Source organism: Anabrus simplex, chromosome 1 (genome assembly GCF_040414725.1).
Source record: "Anabrus simplex isolate iqAnaSimp1 chromosome 1, ASM4041472v1, whole genome shotgun sequence".
Classification (NCBI taxonomy): Eukaryota; Metazoa; Arthropoda; class Insecta; order Orthoptera; family Tettigoniidae; genus Anabrus; species Anabrus simplex.
In genome coordinates this window covers 1,541,171,992-1,541,194,636 of record NC_090265.1, presented here as the reverse complement: position 1 = coordinate 1,541,194,636, position 22,645 = coordinate 1,541,171,992, and the positions used below count along the sequence as shown (strand labels likewise).

Genomic DNA, 22,645 nt, shown 5'->3' with positions numbered 1-22,645 from the left:
TCAGGTGGAAGTTTGTCCTTGTTGCAGCCTATATTGTCTGCGAATTAGATGATCCTTTCAGACAATTAATAAACTTAAGTGATGGTGATGTTTACACGTCGCGTGATAGATATGACGTACATTGTTCCAACTGTCATTGGGACTGTCACCAACTAGCCTAGTGAACCCAAGAACAAATCCTCACACATTGGAGGAACTGAAAGAAAACATTACAAATGAAATCAGAAACGTTACAGTGGCAGAACCAAGGCCAACAAAAAAGACAGGCCTTGGTGCGGGGTTATCACGTGATCAAGCCAGTCTCCAATATGGCGAAGGTTCATGTTGTCTTGTGTATGTCCGTTGCTACAAGATCATATTATATATTTTAATATTCAAGTATCACTTCAATTACATTCAATGAGTAATTTTGTTGAGAAGAAAGTTACTTTTGCATATGTAACATGTAACATAAATATGTGTACGTGTGAACTTATGGTGTAGGTAATTTCATTATCTTTCAAGTGAGATAACAAACATTTCAGAAGCATGTGCATGATTTGGAGCGTGAAAGGTATAGTAAATGGGATACATATTTGTTCGTTCTGATGAGATATCTCTTAGCACTCGTGTACACACTTACACAATACCTTCAGTTTCTGACAATAACTGCATCTATAGGAAGGCTTTTGAGCACTTTTCTGTCAGTCAGAAATTAAAATCTGTAGTTCCCCATCTCTGTGATAGTGACAGGAAACTTTTTTTTTTATATTCCATGTTGTGCACATAATTAAATGTGTTGGGAACAACTGGATAAGTAAAAGAAGTGTGAGTAATTACCTCACATTTCCAGATTTCAATAATTTTGAAGGAAGTTCTGAAGCCAAATTCAAACATTTGGAAGCACAGTATCAAAATGAAAAGAATGCACTTATAAAGTTTGGACATACTTTATCTTATAGGGCAGTTTATCCCACCTCAATCAAAAAACAAAATATATATATATATATATATTGCAGCACTTGAGTGTGTGTCTAAAGAAAGTGAATTTTTTTTTCAGGATTTGAGGGCACTTGCCAGATTCTACACATTATTTGTTCATGGTGAAAGATACCTAATGTAAAAAGTGCATTTGAAGGGAAAAGGTTTAATGACAATTTTAGAGAACCAATTAGACAGGGTGGGGATTTTCAATTGCACTTTTTACTAAATTTGTCATCATTAAAGACATGGAGAATTAACATGTTTACAAATGAATCCCTCTCTGCAGAAACTTTTCAGGCATTCATTATAACTGTAGATTAATTCATTCATTCCTCTTATACAGTATATGTTTTCTGCATATAAGGTAGATTAGTTATTACTTAGTAAGTTTCAGAATGATGTGTTAGATGGAAGGTTTAGATGCTACAGACAGTTAAGTGGAGCTAACTACTGCATATCATTCTTGCAGTTAATTGAGAGCGAGAGAAAACTCAGGTTTAAGTTTGTAGTGTTGTCAGCAGGCAAGAATGGAAATGTTTCATTAACAATACTATTACCATACTGTGATGACCCACAGACCTCTGTGGACATTACACTATTCAGTTCAGTTTTGAAATCAGAATTTTAAACACAATGTATACCTGAAGAAGTACTTCCCATTTTAAGTTACATTGCAGGACATGTAGTCGGGCATGAAATACGACAAAACTGTGAATTATGTGTTTCATGGCTGCAAAGTAAGAAAACTGTGGATGTTGAAATACCACCTGAGTTCAAATTAATTCAGGCATTAGACAGAGGTAAGCTTATGTTACCCTCAGAACTGTCTTTAATTGCAAATTGTGTTGTATCATTTGTAATGCAGATCATAGTTGACAATTTTAAGGGCAAATTTTTATCTTACACGAATCAGCTGGGACTTCTGAAGAAACTGACTTCACAGATACTGACCAAGTATCTCAAAGACTGCAATGCTAGAATGGTGATAGATTCTGAAGAATCTTGTTTGTGTTCCTGCAAAGTGGCCATAAAACTTGTAAATACTAGTAACTGTGGTTGTAAAATAATGTCTAATAATTTTGTAAAAAATGAAAATGATGGAAAAAGATGTAAGGCTGACAGGAAAGGTAAGAAATTTAAGACAACTTTTTTTTTCCTTTTTTGCTATTTGCTTTACGTTGCACCGACACATATGTCTTATGGTGACGATGGGACGGGAAAGGCCTAGGAAGTGGAAGGAAGCGGCCGTGGCCTTAATTAAGGTACAGCCCCGGCATTTGCCCGGTGTGAAAATGGGAAACCACGGAAAACCATCTTCAGGGCTGCCAACAGTGGGGCTCGAACCCACGATCTCCCGATTTTAAAAAACAACTTAATAGGGGGTGTGAGGAGTGGCAATTCTAAATAAATGTACTTTTATTTTCAAATTTTATATGATCAACTTTATATGGAATGGCCCTGTATAAATTTAGAACGTAAATAAATATACAGCAAATAACTTTGTTTTATTTCAGATTGAATGCTGACTCAGTTACCAGAGTTGGGAAATAAATTCAGTGTCATAATATTTTTTAATTCATATATTGTTATGAAATTAAAACATGAGTTTCATATCTAATATCATCAAATATTTCAAACTTCCTGAGTATGATTTTGGTTCTCAACTCTGCTTTGTTTCCTTTATTTTGGTGCACCTTTCTCCTATGATATTTATGCTTTTCAGAAATGATTGTTGGCAGTAATTATTTTACCACTTTCAAAAGTAATAATTTATTACCTTCTCCAAACCTCCCATTCCTCTCTCGGAAACATCAACTGTAGTGCACTCAACTTAAATGTTCTCATGCAAATATACATGAACAAATACAGCAAAAGAATGTTATTTCACGAAGTGAGCATTCCTTCAGTAGGACCAAAGAAAGAAGTAGGACAATGGAAAACCGGGGTAAGTTGGTAAGTTATTTTTTGTTTTCTCATGCAGTAACAAATGTGAAGGAAGTGCACTGTATGAAATTAATTGAATTAATTACTCTAATCAGTATATGTCAAATTACTAAAAAAGTAAAATTTCCAATCACTAAAAATTGCACTGATTATTTTAATAAAATAAACATGTCTAGAGATACCTTTCAATCCTCAAATTAAGCCGTTTATTTCCCCTCCATTTTTCATGAGGATTCCTTATTTTTCAGTCACTCGCGATGTAGCTGGCTGTGTAAGATGCAGAGATTACCGTTACAGTGTACGAATGCTTGTAAAATAAAAAAAGCTAGGTTATTCATGTGAGAAAATCAAAGGATCTTTCAAATAAGTGCAGTTGTTCGACAAAGACTGGATGATACCAATATAAATGGTCCGTTATTGGACAATATAAATTTTCCAGCTACCTCATTCCTGGTTGCCAGCATTTCACCCCCATGTGCTAGATTGGGCTCATCAGTTAGTACCTAGCAAACCCACCAAGATGCATGGCTAGTGCATAGTGTGGAGGCCATTGCGTAGACTACTTGGAGCCACCGGCAGTACCAATGCACTATTGAGACTTTGCCTCATTACCAAAAACTGATGCCTGCTTGGCCATCAGATGATATAGATGTTGATTTCCATAGAGAACCTGAAATATTTGCCCCGAATGAGTAAATTTATAATACCAATATAAATGGTCCGTTATTGGACATTATAAATTTTCCAGCTAAATCATTCCTGGTTGCCAGCGTTTCACCCCCCGTGTGCTAGGTTGAGCTCATGTTAGTACCTAGCACACCCACCAAGATGCATGGCTAGTACATACCGTAGAGGCCACTGTGTAGGCTACTTGGAGCCACCGGCAGTGCCAATGCACTATTGAGAGACTTTGCCTCATTACCAAAAATTGATGCCTGCTTGGCCATCAGATGATATAGATGTTGATTCCCATAGGAAACCTGAAATATTTGTCTCGAAGGAATGAGTTAGCTGGAAAATTTATAATGTCCAATAACGGACCATTCATATTGGTATTATAAATTTACTCATTCGGGACAAATATTTCAGGTTCTCTATGGGAATCAACATCTATATCATCTGATGGCCAAGCAGGCATTAATTTTTGGTAATGAGGCAAAGTCTCTCAATAGTGTATTGGCACTGTAGTCTACGCAGTGGCCTCTACGGAATGCACTAGCCATGCGTCTTAGTGGGTGTGCTAGGTAGCAAATGATGAGCCCAACCTAGCACACGGGGGCAAAACGCTGGCAACCAGGAATGAGTCAGCTGGAAAATTGTTTATGTCCAATAACGGACCATTTATATTGGTATTATAAATTTACTCATTCGGGACAAATATTTTATGTTCTCTATGGGAATCAACATCTATATCAAAGACTGGATGGGTCATGTGACTTCACTCGTTTGTGCGCACGCCCAGGCCTGTCTTTCTTGTTGGCCTTGGGCAGAACTCACTTGCGTCAGCCAGAATGTGGTTACCAGATACAATGCCTGTATAACCCAAAAAGGACGACACTTCCAGAATCTTTTATAAGATTGTGTACACGCTTAAAGCAGGGCGGCCGTGCATGACATAAGTTCGCCTGAGGCAACTGCCAAAGCGCAGAGTGCAAACACCGTATGTCCGGTCTTAGTTTATATGAGAAGCCCTGTTTTTTTTTCTAAGGGCTCTAACCTGTAAACAGTCGAGAATGGTCTTCTCGACCAGGTGTGTTATATTTTGCTTTTCATGAGCTTTGCAGGTAGCAAAGATACCCACCATGTTGTGTATCTTTCCCCACTTTATTTAATCGTGATTATAACAACAAATTCATAAGTCCAAGTCGAAGTTTTTCAGCCACACTATAGCTAGCACTTTCTGAAAGATGGAACGCAGGTCGCTGCGGCTTCCGGAGTAGGCATGAAGAGAGCAGCCTGACATGGTCTATGGTCTGCTCCTCTTCATTGCGTTCACACATAGGAGAATCCATCCACCCCACTTATGGTGTGAGAAATTGCAGCATCCATGCCCAGTTCTCAGTCTGTTGAGGAGACACCATATTTTTCATGGGAGGTCAAATCCCTTAATTTTCTGAGTTGGATTTAGCTCATGAGCATTAGTTCCAGATGTTGAATTTGACCACTCATCTCGCCAGCTCTGGTTTAGATTAAAATTATCCCTCAAGAGTCAGCCGGCCAGTACATTTGCTGGTCTCCTAGATCGAAGTCGTCGTGGCGATGGGTAACAAAATTCCTGGTGAACTGGTAATGAGGGAGATGACCCGATCTTCCTTGCTTCTCTTAGCAGAGCTTCCTTTCTCCTCAGGTGGGGTGGTGGGATATGACTAAGTACGGCCAACCAGTGGCGAGGTGTTGACTTTACAGTACCAGTTATATAGCACATGGTATCATTCAGCTTAGTATCCACTTATGCAACTGTCCACTTCCCATCCATACCGGGGCACAGTATTCCACTGCAGAGTAGACAAGACTGATACCCGTTAATTGTAAGCAGTCAGCCAAAGCTCCCCAGGAACTGCCACAAAGCTTGTGCAGGATGTTATTCCTTGTAGCAATTTTGTGAGAGAGCTTGGTAAGATGTTCTCTGTATCTCACAGTTTTGTCCAGGGTGAGTTCTAGATATTTTGAGAATGGGTTGTACTTAATAAGTTTTTCACCAAGGAAGAAAACTGATGGCTCGTAGTTTCCGAGTCGGTTGCTGGGATGGAAACATGAAACCCCGGTCTTAGAAGCACTTGGGATCAATCACCAAGGCTTGAAGAATGTTGACATTTCGTTCAAGTCTGCTGAAAGAATGCCTTCTCCATCCTCAAAATTTCTGCTTTCAGCTACCAGTGTAATGCTGTCTGTATAGATGAACTTAGTAGCTGTGGTTAATGGTAAGTCATGGATGTAGAGGTTGAAGAGAACTGGGGCCAAATACTGATCCCTGTGGCAGACCGTTATTTAATTTTCTTTTGTGACTTTTAGAATCATCTAGGAATACTACAAACTCTCTCTCACAGAGCATGTTGGAAATTAGGTTTGCAATTTCCAAGCAGGGAATTACTTCCAGCACTTTAAGAATTAGACCATGTCGCCAGACAGTTATCATATGCACTTGTCAGGTCAATAAAGACAGCTGTTGATTTTAACTTATTTTGGAAGTTTGCCTCGATGCGAGTGGTAAGAGCCAAAACTTGAGCAGTACAGCTACGATTTCTTCTGAAACCAGCCTGTTCTGGAGGGATTAGCTTCAATGAGTGGTACTATCCTAATGAGGAGTATTCATTCCAAGAGTTTATACATGCAACTAAGAAGTGCTACTGGATGGTAGTTTTCAGGTCTCTGCTCCGACTCTCCAGGTTTAAGAAGGGCAATCACCTTTGACCGTTGCTCACATCCGCAGGATTTTACCTATTGATTGCCCTGCACGTGTTCCCCGGGTGGTGCTAACAACAGCGAAATAAGGTGATATAAATGAACGACATAATGTCTCATCTTTCCCCACACTCATTATTGATAACGCGGACTGGCTACTTTCAATTACGGAATGTTTGTTGGTAACAAAAGTGTGTGTATATTGTAGTATTGCACCAACAATGTCTCAATTTCCGTGCGAGACAAGTTGCAACTACTGCATCTCCTGCTGTTATCATTGTAATTACCGAGTGTGATTCTGTTTTTCTTTTGTGTTTCCTCCTTAACATCTTGAGGTAAGTATTACCTGTGTGTTTCCTAGTGCCTAACATTCAAATTTCATGGATTATACAGTTATTTTTCTAAAATTTTGTTAAATTTCATTATTTTACTCGAGAATCACAGACCACACTCCGATTTCTATTCTTTTTATATTTTTGAAGGTCTCCATGGTAACATAAAATGGGTGCACATGAAGAAGAGCATATTAGAAGAATGTTACTGGAAGTAGAAGAAGATGAGTTTCCACAGGAAAATAAAGAATCTTCTGAAGACGAAGAAATATTTGTGTGATAGTGATTATTTCTTCCAAAGTGAAAAGTCTGGTGAGGAAGGGACTGGCTATCAGATATGCAGAGTATTTTTTCTCAGTACATGCAATTACCACCAAGAAATGTGATAATATTGTTACAGAACCACCTGGTGTGAAGGAAATCACACATAATGCCACTAGCCCATCAGAAGCTTGGAGTATGTTCTTCTTTCATGCCATGATCAACAAAATTGTTTCCTCTTTACAAAATTATACAAAATTATGTTGTATCCTTCTAGTCAATACTACAATATTTACATCTAATTCAGATGAAATAATTAAAATAATTAAATATTGTAGTATTTACATCTAATTAAGATGAAATAATTAAATATTGTAGTATTGACTATGAGGATAATCAACATAATTTTGTACAATTGTGTAAGAAGTTCAACCATCAATACGGATCTAACATGAGATTTATAGTCTGTAAAATCATTTCCTGCACTGATATTTGGACTGAAAAGCAAAAAGCTAATTTTCAGCATGAAATAGATTGTTAAAATACAAGTTACAACAAAGTAAAGGCAATATTTGGACTTTTGTATATGGCAGGAGTGTTGAAATTTACACACCAAAACCTCAATGATTTGTATGCCAAGGATTTTATAGGCGTGGAATTCTTTCAGACAACAATGTCTTTCAGGTGGCTCCAATTCTTACTGCAGGTGCTTTGATTTGACAATGTCAATGACAGACAACAGAGGCAGGAACAAGATAAATTGTCCTCAATAAGAAAAATATTAGAGCAGTTCAATTCTAACTGCCGTTGGAGAGTATGTGACAATAAATGAGATGTTAGAGCCATTTAGAGGGAGTGTGGGTTCAGGGAGTACATAAAATCTAAGCCAGCAATATATCGCTTGTAAGCGTTTGCCATCACCGATGCAAGAAATTTTTATGCTTTCAAAATGGAAGTTTGCGTCAGAAAACAAACTGCAGGGCCATTTGAAGTTGATAATAGCCCACACGGTGTGGTTCTCAGGTTGATAACCCTAATATCAGGTACAGTGCGCAATGCAACAGTAGACAATTGGTACAGTTCTGTACCGTTATATAACCAATTTCTCCAGCAGCATTGGTTGACACTTGTTGGAATGCTGCAGAAGAACAAAAGAGAAATTCCACCCATATTTCTTCAGATTAAAAATCACGTGGAGAAAAGCAGTCTTTTAGGATTTGAAGAAGACACTAATCTCCTATATTCTGAAGCAGAACAGACTTGTAATTGTGCTTTCCATAATGCATCGTACAGAAGTGATTGATGTGGAAACTGGTGACCATGAAAAGTCAGTAATTCTCGCATGCTATAACAAAATGATAGGTACTGTTGAATCCCTCCAAGAGATGAAAGCAACACAAGCTGTCGGAAGAAAGACAAGACTATGGCCATTAGTTCTCTTTTCTGGAATGATGAATATAGGCGGCATCAATAGTTACATAATATTTCAGGCAAACACAGAGTAAAAAATGAACAGGTGCACATTTCTCAAGACTCTCTCAAAAGAACTTTGCATTTTCTGAAAGCTAGAGCTACAGTCGAAAGCCTGCCACAGCAACTGAAAGTGTAAATCTGACAGCTTGCTAGCATTCCTGACAGGCAAAAATCATCACATAAAGCAATAGGTGCACCTGGACGATGTAGTTTCTGCAGACCTACCTGGTGGCAGAATAGGAAAACGAGTTCTATGTGCGCAACTTGTCAAAAGTACATTTGCAAGAAGTACACAATGTACTGTAAAGTGTGCACTTTGACAATGGTAGTACAACAGATGATTACAACAGCGAGTGAAGAATCAGCAGAACTAAAAGAACATTGGACTGTACCTTTTTTTATATTTCAAAATTCGGTGCTTAGAAGGTATATGAGACTTAAATGAATATAAGATCCAACCACGGAAACCATATATGTGGACAAAGGAACATATGGGCTAGGTAAGCAGAAAGTGTATGCATGCACAGAGTGCATATCTTGCCTGGTGTGAAAATGGAAAACCACAGAAAACCATCTTCAGGGCTGCTGACAGTGGGGTTCGAACACACTATCTCCCGGATGCAAGCTCACAGCTGCGCACCCATAACCGCATGGCCAACTTGCCCTGTCTCCACTATATTCTTTTACTGCATGCTATCTTTCCAATGACTACCGCTGACATATACTGTAACCAGTCATTAAATAGGTAACACATGTAATACAAAATTACAATTATATACCCTCAGTAATTTATGGGTTACAATGAAATGGACAGAGAGCACAAAATTTGACCACTTCAGTTTTATAGATTAGATTACTGTTCAACTATACTATTGAGAAATAATTTATTGGCACAAGATTGATATTTACCTGAAATCTACACCATATATATCCTCATGATAATCAATGAAAGGTTTCACAGCATCAAGCACTTTAGGGGGTATTTTATCAACTTCATCGAAAACAAATACAGAATATTCGCACTGGCTGACGTTGCCTTGAATCCATCTTATCAAATTCAGCTGAAAGTAAACAGACAATATATTACAAGGAAATCAACATAATAAAATAATGAAAGCTACACATTTAATGTTCTTGGCCTTCAGAGAGGCTGAAAAGCTGGAAGTATTCTCTTTACTCTGCCAATAAATCTACCGCAATGAGCCTCTTACATTGAAGAATCTGTAAATGCCAACACACTGTGCTAGCACTTACTCCAGAAGTGTGAGAGAGAGAGAGAGAGACCAATTATTATACATGATTAGCACAATCTCAGCAGTCCGGGCCTCTCGGGACCAGAAGACTGCCAGTTTACGGGAAAAGAAAAATTACTGGAATTTATAAGATTTTATAGAAGAATGAGAGATACTGTACATACTCAACTTGTTTTATATTTGTTTAATACTGTATGTTATGTACCTAGCAGTAATATGTAGGGAATAAGTCAAAAACACACACTTCAATACAGAACACTTACAACCCACTTACAAACACCTGGAATAAACATATCTTTGCACACTGTTTTTTAGGAAAGGAATGTAGCCTACACATTGTAATCTCGAACTGTCAATTGTAATTTATTTCTTTATGTGAAGGGATGTTTTGAAGACGTTTCCTTGTAATCTCATCCAAAAAACAAATATTTCAACACAGTATATCAGGAGGAAAAGAAAGAGGCTGGATTACTAGATAAACTGGACAAATGAACGGCTGGATCAATCAATCATGAACGATCTGTATTTAGGGCTGTTGGCACGTGGCAGATTCCCAATTGATTGTCAACCTTGCCTCTTCTTAAATGTTTTCAAAGAACTCGGAAATTTATCAAACTATTCCCCTGATAAATTATTCCAATCCCTTACTCATCATCCTATAAATGAATATTTGCCCAAATTTGTCCTCTACAATTCCAACTTTATCTTCATATTATGAATTCCAAGTTTTTCTTCCTATTATGATCTATCCTGCTTTTAAAAGCTCCACTACATCTTATTTGTTTATTAATGTCATTCCACACCATCTCTCCATCGACTGGGGTCTTATTCAGAGAACGACATGCCCTCTCCTTTACATCCTTACAACAACCCCTAAATACCTTCACAGCCATATGAAGAGATCTGTATTCTTTCTTTAATACAACCTCGTTAATGTGCTTACCCCAAAGATCACCATTCCTGGTACTAACAACGTAAGACAAGCAGGTACAAGTACCAACATAGTTGGGGATCTGTGCGACCTAGTAAATGCAGCACAGGTGAAGTTTAAGGAAGCGGTGACTGTTATCAGTGGAATACTGTGTAGGAGGTATACTGACTGGAAGGTGTTGGGGGATTTAAATGAGATTATGGAGTGGGTAGGAGATATGGATCTGCGCTCAGGCGGCCTTCACTTAAACCGCAGTGGTACATATAAGTTAGGAAATTTGTTTAGAAGGGTGATTGGGAGGTACATTCAGGGAAATGGGGTGGCCTAGGGAGCGTTGATAAGGGTACAGGGAACTGGACATCAAGTAGGGAAGACATAAAAATGTTAGTGCACAACCGTAGAAGTATTGTAAGGAAAACAATATAATTAAGTAATTTAATAGATATATACTTACCAGATATTGTAATAGGAGTTGAATCATGGCTGAGAAATGATATAATGGATGCAGAAATATTCTCATGGAACTGGAGTGTGAATCGTAGAGATAGGATAGGAATGGTAGGAGGGGGGATATTCATTCTGGTGAAAGAATAATTTGATATAGATGTTGATTCCCATAGGGAACCTGAAATATTTGTCCCGAATGAGTAAATTTATAATACCAATATAAATGGTCCATTATTGGACACTATAAATTTTCCAGCTAACGCATTCCTGGATGCCAGCGTTTCACCCCTGTGTGCTAAGTTGGGCTCATCAGTTGGTACTTAGCACACCCACCAAGACACATGGCTAGTGCATACCATGGAGGCCACTGCGTAGGCTACTTGGAGCCACCGGCAGTGCCAATGCACTATAATAACTACAATACATTGATAATTTATATCAGCTAAGGTTTGAATAATTCATCATTTGGGTAAAAATTCAAGAAAAGAAGACAATCCACCTTAAAATAAAACCATACTAAAATACAGTTCACACAGTGACGTCTTTGGAGTGTACAGACCGAGAAAGGATAGCACTGACACTGATTCAGAATTATTTGATAAGATAATGAGCTATGTGGGAAACGATATGGGAAGGAACGCGATTGTAGCGGGTGATCTCAATTTACCGAATGTCAGTTCGGAAGGTAATGTGAACGACAGGAAGCATGACCAACAAATGGCAAATAAGTTTATATGGGTAAGGCAGCTGATTCAGAAAGCGATGGAACCAAAGAGAGGGAAGAATATTCTGGATGTGGTGCTGGTACAACCAGATGAGCTCTATACAGAAACCAAAATAATAGATGGCATTAGTGATCACGAAGCTGTTTTTGTCGTCGTTAAAAATAAATGTGAAAGGAAGGTATTAAAATTAGGACTATTGGGCAGTACCACATGGCTGATAAAACAGGCATGCGGGAGTTTTTAAAAAGTAACTATTATCGATGGAATATGCTAAATAAAAATGTAAACAGATTCTCGGATGGGTTTAAAGCAATTGTTGAGAAATGTGAAAATAGATTTGTACCTTTAAAAGTGGTCAAGATCCACTATATTATACCAGAGAAGTAAGGAGACAAAGAAGGAGGTGCAGGGTGGAAAGAAATAGAGTTAGAAATGGCTGTAGAAATAAGGAGAAATTGAAGGAACTTACTAGGAAATTTATTCTAGCAAAGAAGTCAGCTAAGGATAACATGATGGCAAGCATAAAGGGTTGTCAGACAAATTTTAGTGAAAAATGGAAGAGTATGTATAGGTACCTTAAGGCAGAAACAGGTTCAAAGAAGAACATCCCAGGAATCATTAACAAACAAGGGGAGTGTGTGTGCGAGGATCTTCAAAAAGCAGAAGTATTCAGTCAGCAGTATGTAAAGATTGTTGGTTACAAGGATAACGTCCAGAAAGAGGAGATGACTAATACTAAAGAAGTGTTAAAATCTACCTATGATAACAGTGACATTTACAGTATGATACAAAAGTTGAAAACTAGAAAAGCAGGTGAAGTTAATAAGATTTCTGGGGATATACTAAAGGCAATGGGTTGGGTTATAGTACTATATGTGAAGTACTTATCTGATTATTGCTTGCATGAAGCAGCTATACCAAATGAATGGAGAGTTGCTATAGTAGCCCCTGTGTATATAGGGTGATAGACATAAAGCTGAAAATTACAAGCCAGTCAGTTTGACATGCATTGCATGAAAGCTTTGGGAAAGCATTCTTTCTGATTATATTAGACATGTTTGCAAAATTAATAACTGACTTGATAGAAGGCAGTTTGGGTTTAGGAAAGGTTAATCTACTTAAGCTCAACTTGTAGGATTCCAGCATGATATAGCCGATATCCTGGATTCAGGAGGTCAAATGGACTGTATAGCAACTGACCAGTCTAAGGCAATTGATAGAATAGATCATGGGGTACTATTGGCAAAAATGAGTGCAATTGGACTAGACAAAAGAGTGACTGAATGGGTGGCTACATTTCTAGAAAATAGAACTCAGAGAATTAAGAGTAGGCGAAGATTTATCTAACCCTGTAATAATTAAGAGGGGAATTCCTCAAGGAAGTATAATTGGACCTTTATGTTTTCTTATATATATATATATATATATATAAATCAATGATATGTGTAAAGAAGTGGAATCAGAGATAAGGCTTTTTACAGATGATGTTATTCTGTAAAAAGTAATAAATAAATTACAAGATTGTGAGAAACTGCAAAATGACCTCGATAAGGTTGTGAGATGGACAATAGGCAATGGTATGATGATAAACGGGGTTAGAAGACAGGTTGTGAATTTCACAAATAGGAAAAGTCCTCTCAGTTTTTATTACCGTGTTGATAAGGAGAAAGTTCCTTTGGGGATCATTGTAAGTACCTAGGTTTTATGCTAGTTGCTTTACGTCGCACCGACACAGATAGGTCTTATGGCGACGATGGGACAGGGAAGAGCTAGGAGTGGGAAGGAAGCGGCCGTGGCCTTAATTAAAGTATAATTAAAGTACAGCCCCAGCATTTGCCTGGTGTGAAAATGGGAAACCACGGAAAACCATTTTCAGGGCTGCCGACAGTGGGGTTCGAACCTACTATCTCCCGAATACTGGACACTGGCCGCAATTAAGCGACTGCAGCTATCGAGCTCGGTACCTAGGTTTTAATATAAGGGAAGATCTTCATTCGGGTAATCACAAAAATATGGTTGTAAACAAAGGGTACAGATATCTGCACATGGTTATGAGGGTATTTAGGGGTTGTAGTAAGGATGTAAAGGGGAGGGCATTTAAGTCTCTGGTAACACCCCAACTAGAGTATGGTTCCAGCATTTGGAACCCTCACCAGGATTACTTGATTCAAGAACTGGAAAAAATCCAAAGAAAAGCAGCTCGTTTGTTCTGGGTGATTTCCGACAAAAGAGTAGAGTTACAAAAATGTTGCCAAGTTTGGGCTGGGAAGACTTTGGAGAAAGGAGAAGAGCTGCTCGACTAAGTTAGTTAGAATTGTTTTACACCTAGATAACACATAATTAAAAAGAATTTACAATTTAAATATAGCTGTGATGGATTAGACACTGATCACAATTTGTGAACAAATTAATTATAAGAAGGTTCAATGTAAATAATCACCTTAGATAATTGTTCAAATAAGGCTGAAGATGCTCAATACAACAAGCAAAATATGTGCCTGTTAATGTAGTATTGTAATAAAATGTCCTTCTGGAGACCATAAACATTTTTATGTATTAAATTAGGTGGAAAATAAAACAAGAATTGTAACTATTAAGTGTTATGTTCCGAGCTGTCAGTGGAGAGATGGCGTGGAATGACATCAGTAGGCGAATAAATTTGAGTGGCGTCTTTAAAAGTAGGAAAGATCATAATATGAAGATAAAGCTAGAATTCAAGAGGACAAATTAAGGCAAATATTCGTTTATAGGAACGGGAGTTAGGGATTGGAATAACCAAGGGAGATGTTCAATAATTTCCAATATTCTTTGAAATCATTTAAGAAAAGGCTAGATAAGGAATCTACCACCTGGGTGCCTGCCTTAAATGCAGATCAGTAGTGATTGATTGATTGATTGATTGATTGATTGATTGATTGATTGATTGATTGATTGATTGATTGATAGTATTATCTCCAAATAGCCTTATTTGTGATTCCAGATCTTTATTCATATCGTTTACATAAGGATGAATCTAAAGAAGACAGAATTAATGGTATTCAGGAGAGGAGGGCACTTATCGAAAGGTGACTACATTGTATGTGGGGGACACACATTAACACCGATAAACCAGTTCACGTATCTAGGGATCACACTACAAGTCTCCGGGACGACCTTCTCAGTACACATAAAGAAGAGATTAGCTGCTGCACTTAGAAGCATAAGTGAAATCAAACATCTGCAAAGAATGTCGCTGGAGACGGCCATGAAACTTTTCCAAGTCAAGGTGCTACCAACGCTCACATACGGATTAGAAGTAATATGGGAGTACCTATCATGTAAACAGCTACGAGATCTGGAAAGCATGAAACCGAGATACCTTAAGAGGGTCCTAGGGGTATCTAAATTCACCCGATCCCGGTACGTATATGTCTTAGCACGGGAAACCTTCTTGATAGAGGATTTAAGATTACAAATGCCTCTACAGCAAACTCCGGCATACGAGGAGCTGTTACGAGAACTACGGGAGAAAAGGGACTCGATCGAGGAAAGCTTTTACAGTACAGACGCACTGATAAATAAGGATTGGATGAAAGAGGAATATGAGTTGAGACATTTGGTGACACGCTTTGCAATACACGGCTTTCATCACCGTATCTGTGCCAAGAAGTCCTACCACCGGGCCAGCCAGGAGTGTGTATGTGTACTGTGCAAAGAACAGTGTGATACATATCACGTAATGAAGTGCATGAAGAGAACAGTCTCTCTGAAGCAATTTTGCTCTGAACAAAGTGCTCCTTAAGCGAATTGTAATTTAATTGATGTAATATGTAAATTTTGCACATTGTGCGCAATAAAATTTATTATAAACAAGAAAACCAAGGTCCAGTAATAGTGCCCTTAGGGAACCCCCTCTTAATCATTACAGGATCAGATAACACTTCACCTACTCTAATTCTATTTTCTAGAAATGAAGCCACCCATTCAACTCTTCTTAGATATTGGATAGATTAATAACAATACAGTCCATTTGACCTTTAAATTTAAAATATCTGCTTAATCTTGCAGGAGTCCTACAAGTTGAGCCTCACTGGAATAAGCTTTCCTAAACCCAAACTGCCTTCTATCGACCCAGTTAGTAATTTTGCAGATGAGTCTAACATAATCAGAAATAATGCTTTCCCAGAGCTTACAATCAACACATGTCAAGCTGACTGGCCTGTAATTAACCACTTTATGTTTTTCATCCTTTCCTTTGTATACTGGGGGTACTATTGCAACTCTTCATTCATTTGGTATCACTCCTCATGCACACAGTAATCAAATAAGTATATTAGAAATGGCTATATCCCAACCCATTGTCTTTAACATATCCCCAGAAATCTTCAGAAGTTGCTTGTACATCCTTCAACTTTTGTATCTTTTTGTAAATGTATTTAATGTCATAGTTAAATTTCAGTAATTCGCCAGTATTAGTCGCCTCCTCTATCTGGACGTTATCCTTACATCCTGCTACATTTACATACTGCTGACTGAATACTTCTTCCTTCTTAAGTCCTCATATATACCTTCCCCTTGCTCATTAATGATTCCTGGAATGTCCTTCCTGCGCCCTGTTTCTCCCTTAAAGTATCTATACATATCCTTCCATTGGTCCCTAAAATTCATCTGGCTGCCAGTTATGTTTGCCTTCATGTTATCTTTAGCTGACATTTTTGTTAAATTCAATTTCATAGTAGGTTCCTTCAGTCTCATTCCCCCAACCATTCCTAACTCTTTTTCTTTGAAATCTGCACCTCCTCCTTAATCTCATTATTTTCCTAATATAATGGATCCTTTTAAAGGTACATACCTGTTTTCACACTCCTCAAAAATTGCTTTAAACCCATCCTATGGGCTGTTTAAATTTTTATTTACAATTTTTCATTGTTCATAATGTTCTATTACTTTTTTATTTCACCACGCCTAATAGTCCTACATTCATTCCTATAACTTTGAAAACTACAATAAGGACAGCTTCATGATCACTTATATCATCTATCACTTCAGTTTCTCTATAGAGCTCATCTGGTTTTATCAGCACCACATCTGGAATATTACTCCCTCTAGTTGGTTCCGTCACTTTCTTATTCAGCTGTCCTTCCCATATTAACTTATTCACCATTTGTTGGTCATGCTTTCTGTTGTTCAAATTCCCTTCCCAGTTAACAATTGGTAACTTGAGATCACCCACTACAATAACATATAGCTCTCATCCTTTAATTTTTTGTAGCTTACAAATTCTTCTTTCACCAGTATGAATACTCCACCTCCCATCATTCCTAACCTGTCTCTATAATAAAAACTCCAATTTCATGAGAAACTTCCCACATCGATAATGATTCAATTTTACAATATCGGGCAAATATATATTAAAATACTCAATTCTATTTCGATCTCTACAATACTTCTACAATTTAACATTAACAATTTTACGTCATCCTTACTTCACTTTATGCTTCCTATACTGTCATCAGCACTCCATAGTCCACCCTGTTTCCCTGAATGTACCTTTCTATAGCTATTCTATATAAAAAACCCTAATGTATACATGTTATTGCAGTTCAAGTGAAGGCCATCGGAACATAGATCCCTATCTCCCACCTACCCATTATGATCTACAAATCTCACCTCCAATTTCTCACATACTCATTCCATAGTCTCATTTGAACACCCAATCAACCTCTAGTCAATATCCCTCCTACACAGTATCCCTCTGAGAACAATCTCTGCTTCCTTAAACTTCTTCCATGCTGCCATAAACAAATCCCACACACCCAACTATGTTAGTGCCTATTTCTGCTTGCCTTTCATTATTGGTACCAACATGGAAAATTACTACCTTCTCCTTACCCTCCACCTTCCCTTTTATTTTCCTCTACATCTGCCTTAACCTAATTCCTGGATAACACTCTACCCTGGTTTCCTATCCTCCACACACTTTCCCCACATGTCTAGCAATTGAGTCACACATAACCAGAGCCTCAACCACACCTTCCTCATTAGATCCACTCCTCTTCTGGTCTCCCTTAACTTCCCCGATGCCTGCAGAACCTACTTCTTCCTCCCCCCTTCTCTCCCTCTTACTTTCCTGTTCCACCTCCCTCTTCCTATCCTCTACTCTACATTTCCCTTTCTTCTTTCCCTGCCCCTCTTTTATAACACTTCTCTGATCTCAATCTTTCCTCTGCTGATCTATCTGCAATGACTCATACAGATTCCTCACCGATACCTCCTAGGCCTGCTCCCTGAGAGAAACCCTACCTTTCAGTTTCTTCCCCTTAAAGCATTAGCCCACCTGTCTTCCACAACTTCTCACCTTCCTTCCCCTTCTCCTTGCCCACCTACTGTCTCCTGTACACTAACTGAGGGTGACCTATCTCCATTCCTGTCCTCCATTACAAGCCTAATTATCTCCCTCAAATTCGCTCCTGCCTCATCTTCCTTAATTCCCATTCACACACATAATCCTAACACCTGCCTCCATTAGTCATTCTTTTTTTCTCTCAAAAAATATTTGAAAAAGTACGGAAATATCAACAGAAATAGCATATTGTGTGAATAGAACTATATGTCATAGGAAGTAAATAATGTATACTACACAAAGATTTTATGACAATAATGCAAGAAAGAAAGTGAATGATAAAATAACTATGTACACAATAATTATTCTACTTAGACTAATTCCTAATTACAAAATACTAGGAATAACAGGCTAATTATACAAATGTGTAGCTACACTAAAAATGTATATGTATAGACAAGCTACTACTACTTGCGAACAGAAAAAGCAAGCAAGATAAGATACAATTTTAAACTGCAATTAAGCCTATCCTAATTACAACAGTAGAATTCTATTAAGAGCTACATTTGTAGAGACTTTTTCCTACCACAAAAATATTATGCAATAATAAAGTAAGCACAATAATTTCAAATAAAAGAAATACCCTACAATAATTCTAAACTGTGTTTTAGACTATCCTAATTACAACAAGTAAGTAAACTCATGTTCTCGTCCTGAGATGGTGCAGCTCTTTTCAGGCACACCTCCAATACAGGTGAGCTGCATGTACCATTTTAATCAAATACGAGCCCTCCTGCCATTCTTAAATCTCTGGCAGTACCAGGAATCGAACCTGGGCCCCTGAAGAAGCAGCTAATAGTGCTAACCAATACGCTATGGAGGCAAACATTATAAAACATTAACGGAAACAACAGAAATGTAGTTCAAACTAAATCCTTATAAGAAAGTGTTTTCTTTTTTCCTTCCTACAAGGTAACAGAAATATTACACAAGGATCACACGACAATACAGCAAGCGATATACTAGCTAATAAAATGACTACACTACAATACTACTTAAGTGTATTATTATTTTATGCTACTACACCCATTCACACCCACAATCCTAACACCTGCCTCTATTACACCCTACTGCGCCCAACCTGCGTCCAGGTACGACACACAAAAAAATACTCCGGTAGCTCGTTAATATCTCAGGGTAAATCTTCATGAAATAACTCTGCTTTACGAGAATTCATAGAGAAAATTGACCGCGTGCAAAAATAATTCATCAAGAACTATCTATAAACCACTTACACACATATTTTTTTAAAAAAATCAATAAGAAGCTTATTAAATTAATTGAATTATGAAGAAAAGATAAAGTAAGTTGTTCCAATATCTGACCAACAAATCATAAAATAAATTAACATTATGTATTCGTTTCATTTAAGTTGAATTTCAAATCCTGACATGAGCTAACATCTCGTTTCACATTCTCATTTGATACAAAAATATTTATTCATTCACATCAATTAAATAATAATCAAATTTAAAAGAAATAAAATCAATCATATCACTGATTAATATACACTTATTTCATCTTTAAATGTTTTCTTTTAAGTCACGTAATCTAAATTGTTTTATGTGTATCACATCATCTTTGATGTTTTCATTGAATGACATGCTAAGGTTACCAATCCCTATTGCCATCTATAATCTTGGCACCTACTATCCTAATCTTATTATATACCGGGCGAGTTGGCCGTGCGCGTAGAGGCGCGCGGCTGTGAGCTTGCATCCGGGAGATAGTAGGTTCGAATCCCACTATCGGCAGCCCTGAAGATGGTTTTCCGTGGTTTCCCATTTTCACACCAGGCAAATGCTGGGGCTGTACCTTAATTAAGGCCACGGCCGCTTCCTTCCAATTCCTAGGCCTTTCCTATCCCATCGTCGCCATAAGACCTAACTGTGTCGGTGCGACGTAAAGCCCCTAGCAAAAAAAAAAATCTTATTATATTTACGTATTTGTAAAATCATATAGTATCTTTCAAAAATAAAAATAATCTAAACCTCATTACTAACTAAAGTAGTTCTTAATTAGTCTTGTTGACGTCCTCTCAGAACGTGTTTGACTTTACATGAAGCCTTATTTACAGTGACTCCTCTCAATTTTAAATACGATAGCTCAATATTATCTCTGACATCAGTGTTATTCTACATAGCTACACACTCATTTCATCTTTCAATTCGTGCATCACCTCTGTATGATATTTGCTATTAATATTTCCTTATACACTCATATAGCAGAAACCATCTACTCTAACATACACATCTGGGTTTGCCATGCATACCTTGTTTCACGTTATTCCCTCGAAGTATTACTCACTCAATGTACTTGCTTCTCATATTTGATCCATAATCTGAATATTAACATTTAGTATCCTTCATTACGTCTTGACTGCAACTGTCTTCTTAATACTTCATTTCAATTCCTACATATAACTCAATTCACTTCTACATATCGTTCAATTCAATCAATTATAACAACAACATAATCATTTTTCTTCATATCATAACCTCTTCATATTTAACACAATTCCTACAACGTATTAAACTTCGTTGCAACTATATTCTCTTCATTGGATCATAATTCTTCATACAGAATAATATTTAATCTCTAGCATTACGTAATATCATCTCATGACGTAACTCGACAAGGAATAACCCATATGAATTACACTTTGTTTCTATATCATTACATAATGATGCTTAATTAGCATGTTCGGCTTCAAAACCCATTTAAGAAATCTAATGCACATAAATACTCTCATTCTGCTGTGTGAAATCTACACTCCTCCTTGCAAATAATCATAATTTCATTAGCTATCATAATATACTCAACATATTGTATAATCACTTCTTTGAGATATATCGATCTTGTCACAACTTCGTAAGGTATAATTCAAAACATTGCACTTCACTGAGTCACTTGCTATCTTAAATACTTCACACTTATTATAAATTTTAAGAGATTATAACATATACCTTAATTAAGAACCAATATTTAGCAAACTTAGCACATCATACAGCGGGTATGGAGATTTTTTTTCGTAGCTCTCCGTGCTACATCTCTGGTCCTCGGCTGGCTGGATCTATGGGTCAGCTGGAGTACTCTCCTTCATCAGGTCTGGTCAGATGGCTGGTTACATATTCATCTTCAGGTCGGTCCACCTCAAAATTAGCAAGTCATGGTCGTCTTCTTACTTGATCTAGTATGAACAGAAAACAATTCCAACGAGTAAGAGTTCATTTTGGAGCTTCTTAAAATCAAAATATCTCATCAGTACTCTCGTATTTTCCTTGTTAATCTGATTTATGCCAAATATTTAACACTGTTTTCAGTGTATCTTCGACTCTATCTTTGCCTAATTTTTTAAATCTATAATTTTATACGATAATTCTGTTCTTGAAGGCTTATAAATTTCTTAATTCGCTTCTTGGAACTGATTCTTGATTATTTTTCCGTCCTCCAAGCTTTATTTTTATATTTTTATATTTTTATATTTATAAATTTCGACGTGTCGTATTGCTCCTTGTCAGCCCAACTGGTGAACGTATTTAATTCAAATTTTGCTTATTTCAAGTCGCGATTCCTCTCTTCTATATTGTATGGCGTGTATTATGCCGTACCTTCTTTTTTTTAGAACGGGTAATGTTTGCGTATTTTGCTTACCTTGGCAACTATTCTTCCCTTCCGACGCAGCTAAAATGATGTGTCCATTCTATATCTCATCCAATTAATAAGTGTAGTAATAATATATCACATTTTACTTGTTTCATTTCAAACAATTCACTTGATACTGTTCTGTTCTCTTCTCACAGCCTTTTAAAATTGTGTGCTCATTACTTGATCTTGGCCTCCTGTGAATAAACTTATGGTTCATTACATATAATTCTGGTCTATGTGGTCCATTCCTCCACTTTGACACCATTTTGGAACACGTCAGAAAATGCAATGGGCACACTACAGAAATGATATGAAAACTGTCGTTAATTCAAAAGGAATACAAAAGAATTGCACTTGCTCAACAGTAAAGAAAGCAAGCAAGATATTACCGTATCTAGTAAGTACACTTTAATTCTAAACTACACTTAAGAATAGCCGACCCCGTGGTGTAGGGGTAGCGTGCCTGTCTCTAAAATGGAGACCCCAGGTTCGCTTCCTGGCCAGGTCAGGAAATTTACCTGGACCTGAGGGCAGGTTTGAATTTCACTCAGCCTACGTGATTACAATTGAGGAGCTATCTGATGGTGAGATAGAGGCCCCGGTCTCATAATAGATCCCAGAGAATCACTGGACAGGTGGAGGGAATATTTTGAAAATCTTCGCAATGTAAAAGGAAATCATACTGGTAGTGTCGCGAATAACCAAACTCATGGAGAGGAGGAAAATGATGTTAGTGAAATTACGCTTGAGGAAGTTGAAAGGATGGTAAATAAACTCCTTTGTCATAAGGCAGCAGGAATGGATGAAATTAGACCTGAAATGGTGAAGTATAGTGGGAAGGCAGGGATGAAATGGCTTCATAGAGTAGTAAGATTAGCATGAAG

General features: G+C 37.4%; 1 protein-coding gene across 3 annotated transcripts in view; it reads right to left on the bottom strand.

Annotated features, from left to right (window-relative positions):
* Positions 1 to 22,645, bottom strand: part of LOC136862098 (torsin-1B) — a 223,522-nt gene that overhangs the window by 81,078 nt on the left and 119,799 nt on the right. For all 3 annotated transcript variants that reach the window (XM_068225565.1, XM_067138862.2, XM_068225566.1), the window contains exon 3: positions 9,285 to 9,436. In XM_068225565.1, the coding sequence (XP_068081666.1) occupies positions 9,285 to 9,436 (152 nt within the window). The remainder of the gene's footprint in view (positions 1 to 9,284; positions 9,437 to 22,645) is intronic.